The sequence below is a fragment of the Geospiza fortis genome, unplaced genomic scaffold, assembly GCF_000277835.1.
Source record: "Geospiza fortis unplaced genomic scaffold, GeoFor_1.0 scaffold69, whole genome shotgun sequence".
NCBI lineage: Eukaryota > Metazoa > Chordata > Aves > Passeriformes > Thraupidae > Geospiza > Geospiza fortis.
The window spans coordinates 260,028-263,754 of record NW_005054555.1 but is presented as its reverse complement, the minus strand read 5'-3'; the positions used below and the strand labels follow the sequence as shown (position 1 = coordinate 263,754).

At 52.8% G+C, this 3,727-nt stretch overlaps 1 protein-coding gene across 1 annotated transcript in view; it reads right to left on the bottom strand.

Annotated features, from left to right (window-relative positions):
* The window catches only part of LOC102043598 (cAMP-specific 3',5'-cyclic phosphodiesterase 4B-like), an 87,715-nt gene that overhangs the window by 9,474 nt on the left and 74,514 nt on the right, over positions 1-3,727 (bottom strand). Inside the window, exon 2 of the mRNA XM_014310603.2 lies at positions 503-697. Within this exon, the coding sequence (XP_014166078.1) occupies positions 503-697 (195 nt within the window). The remainder of the gene's footprint in view (positions 1-502; positions 698-3,727) is intronic.

The following is a 3,727-nucleotide window of genomic DNA, read 5'->3' as shown; positions in this document are numbered from 1 at the left end:
CGTGGATCTGGCTAATGTTCAGATTTCCATTCCGTGACAAAACTTTCGCAACAGCTCAACTTTGTTTAACGAGCACTTTTTTAATAGCTGAATGGCCACTTCAAAACTTCAAAGTGTGCCTTTCAAAATAAGGGGCTGGGAATCCAGGACACCCTGTGGGTATCAATCCTCTCAAGCTCAGCCATCTGTCTCATTTTCCCCTCAGTTCTAGGGAACAGCCCCAAAACATGATGGGGAGCAGCAATACTGTCAATAAAAGTACAGCACAACTTCTCTGTTATTCCAGGATACGGCTTTGAAAGCTCTTCTGCTAAATTCTGGAGAAAATGGGAATATTTGAGGGATGGGATGGGAGAGGATGTTGGATCAGCACCTGTTTTGTGCATTCCAGCTATGAAATGTGCCAGAATCACCCATAAGCTCCTCTTAAGAGAGCTCTGAGGATTAGAGCAGCACAGAGAGCTCTAGGAGAGTGTAGAACACGAGCTGAATTGGTGCTTACTGTTCGCTCGGGAGGGAGGAGTTCCTGGACATGGTCTTTGGTGAGAGGTCATAGTCGCTGTCGGATCTGTAGAGGAACGACTCCCGGCGCTGGCTGTGGCCCGGGAATGTCGTGTGCAGGACGAGTCCCGACGAGGAGCTGGCCTGCGGGTCCAGCGGGCTGCGTCCCGGCGACGGGCCATTCTCCACATCGAAGCTGCGAACGGAACACACACCGCGTGTCACACGCTGCCACAAGAGGGCTCGCAGGGCATGTGTCACCTCAGCACGGCTCACACCGTGTCACCTCAGTGTGGCTCACACCGTGCCACCTCAATGTGGCTCACACCGTGTCACCTCAGCACAGCTCACTGCATCACCTCAGCACAGCTCCCACTGTGTCACCGGCCTGTGGCCATCAGAGCCACTCACCGTCCTGTTTCTCCTCAGTGCAAGGAGGACCCTGCATGGCCATAAACATTCACCCCGGAGGCTCCTGTGCTGGCTGCCTCTGCTCACGCTTCCTTCAGCACGGATGTCTCGCAGCTCAGCACAGCTCTCAGCACGAGCACACAGCAGCTGAAGAGGGCAGGGATAGATCAGAGATGATGGAGAATCCATCCCTGGCAGGCCCTGGAACGGGGTGCCCAGAGCAGCTGTGGCTGCCCCTGGATCCCTGGCAGTGCCCAAGGCCAGGCTGGAGATGGTTTGTAGCACCTGGGACAGTGGAAGGTGTCCCTGCCCATAACAGGAGTGGAATGGGATGGGCTTTAATGTCCCTCTCAACCCAAACCATCCCAGGATTCCATTATTCTAAACACCCAACTCTACCCTCAATGCCTTTTGCACAAGCCCTGGGGTTTGATTTGCCAAACCTCACTCCAAGTCTTACAAGCACAACAGGGACTAAAGGCACCACAACATAACAACACTTTCCAGCCCAGCCCTGTCCCCATCTGCTCTGGAGCCAAACTTTTGAAACCCCACAAGATTTGCAAGCACTTGGCAGTTGTGGGAGCTGGATGCCCAAACTATGTTTTTAGCCATTCAAGGTATCAGTTCAGTGAATTTTAAACAGCTGTGCTGCAAAATGAAAGGCTGTTTAGAAACTAAAAAGAAAGCACTAAACTTTTTGTCACCTTTTCCATTTTACACCCACTTTCTTCTGGTTTCATAGCTTGGCTGCTGTGACCCGTGGCTGAAGTCACCCTGGCCACTCCAGCAAGTGACACCCCTCATAAAAACACTGAAAATGAGCAGGGTGGCCTCCTTTGGGCCTGATGGAAACACCATATGTGTGACCATGGCCCGGGAAGCCAAGCGAGGTATGGCCACGCTAAGGAGGAATTTCCTTGCCTCTGGAAGTCAGGTTTTGTCTCTTGCTCCAGTGCCTCATCCCATGCTGGATGTTGTCCCTCCAGGACACCGGGCTGTGGTTCCTGCTGTGCCTTTCTCCATCCCTCCACTCCTTAATCCAGAAGATTCCCTGAGCACAGTGGCAGGGAAGACCCCAGCTCTCCCTCCTCTCTGCAGAGAGAGCTTTAACTGCGGCAGGAGGAGCACATAAAGTATTAACGCCTGAACTTGCCTGAATCCTGCAAGTTTTCCAGATTCATACATCACTGGGATGAACTGCTGCCTTGGTGAGAAGCCTCCACAGCCAGTGCCCAGCTGGGAGCACCGTGGCTGCTCCAGCTCCTGCTGCCCGCTTCCCATGTTCCCCGTTCCAGCACCTGGAATGCTGCCGCACGGATCACGTGGTTAGTCCAACTGAAAAGTGCTTTTATTCCTTTCCTCAAGTTCAATGTGCAGCCCCACCAGCGTTCCTCAGGCTCCTTTTCCTTGGCCTTGATCCAGCACTCAGCCACCCATGTGCTCAGCCAGAAGTTAACAGAAAATTCCCCAAAAAGTGACTGATCCCAGAGTTTGGAGTTACCTCTGCCAGGAGTGAACAGGCACTCCCAGAGGTACAGCCTGTGAGCAAGATCCTCAAACTCAGGAATAACTCTGCTGTCACTGCTTTTTAATAGGTACAAGAACTGGAATATGGGCAAATACTCCCCTTGGATGATCCAGTGTTGGGAAAATGTGACCCAAGATACACAGAGCAAGAGTTTAACCTTGTGTTTGTCACCAGTTGCTCCTGGTTTGCACAACACCCACCTGGAACTGTGTCCTGATGACAAAAGTATCCCTCAAACAAATACTTGCTGGAATTGGTAAGAACTGCAATAGGATTGTAAAGTTGCCCTCTCAGAGCTGCATTTCCCACTATTTTTTTTCTGTTGGAAGTTAACTGCTGAGCTCTGCTGGAAAAACCCCATCACTGTGTTCAGAACACTGCACAGACTGTGAGATCCTCTCCACAGTTTGCACACCCCACAGGCTTTGTCCAAGTGGAAAAAAAGCTGCATTTGCCTACTTAAAAATAAGGATGACAGAGTACAAAGCGCAAAAAAAACCCCAAATTTTCCTTTCCAGTTTATCCCCAAGTAACAGCACTCACAGCGAGACACCCCATTTGTGATATAAATTGTGTTATCTAAACATATGGGCCAGAAATTTGATATCTAAGGTCCCTATAAATCTTTCAGAAATCCCTGTCTCCGTAAGAGATCTCTCTAGGACATGTGGGAGCTGCCAGCATTCCCAGCCTGCCTCCAACCTGTGTTATCAGATCTACTGACCAACATTTCCCAGCGCTGGACACTCCCCACCAAGGGAATCCAAGGAATTGAGCCCTGCCAGAGTCCAACAGGCTCCAGGGGAGGAAAGGTGACAGCAGCACCAGGAGAGCTGCCCAGGGCAGTGGTGGAGTCTCCATTCCTAGAGGGGTTTAAGGCTGTGCAAATGTGGCACCTGGGGACATGGTCAGAGGTGGGAATGGATGGATTTATAATCTTGGAGATCCTTCCCGAGCGATTCCACCATCCCAGTGGGATGGGCCCTAGCCCAGGCAGGGCTGTCTCCCAGCGGTGAGGAGCTGGGAAGGAAGGCGGCCTTGCCCGGGATGTCTCTGCAGGCTCCCCGTGCTGGATCTCCGGGGATGCAGGAGCTGGGAAGGAAGGCGGCCTTGCCCGGGATGTCTCTCCAAGCTCCCCGTGCCGGCTCTCCGGGGATGCAGGAGCAGGGAAGGAAGGCGGCCTTGCCCGGGATGTCTCTGCAGGCTCCCCGTGCCGGCTCTCCGGGGATGCAGGAGCTGGGAGGGCAGAGCGGGGAGTAGCGGCCGCTCAGCACCGCTCCCCAC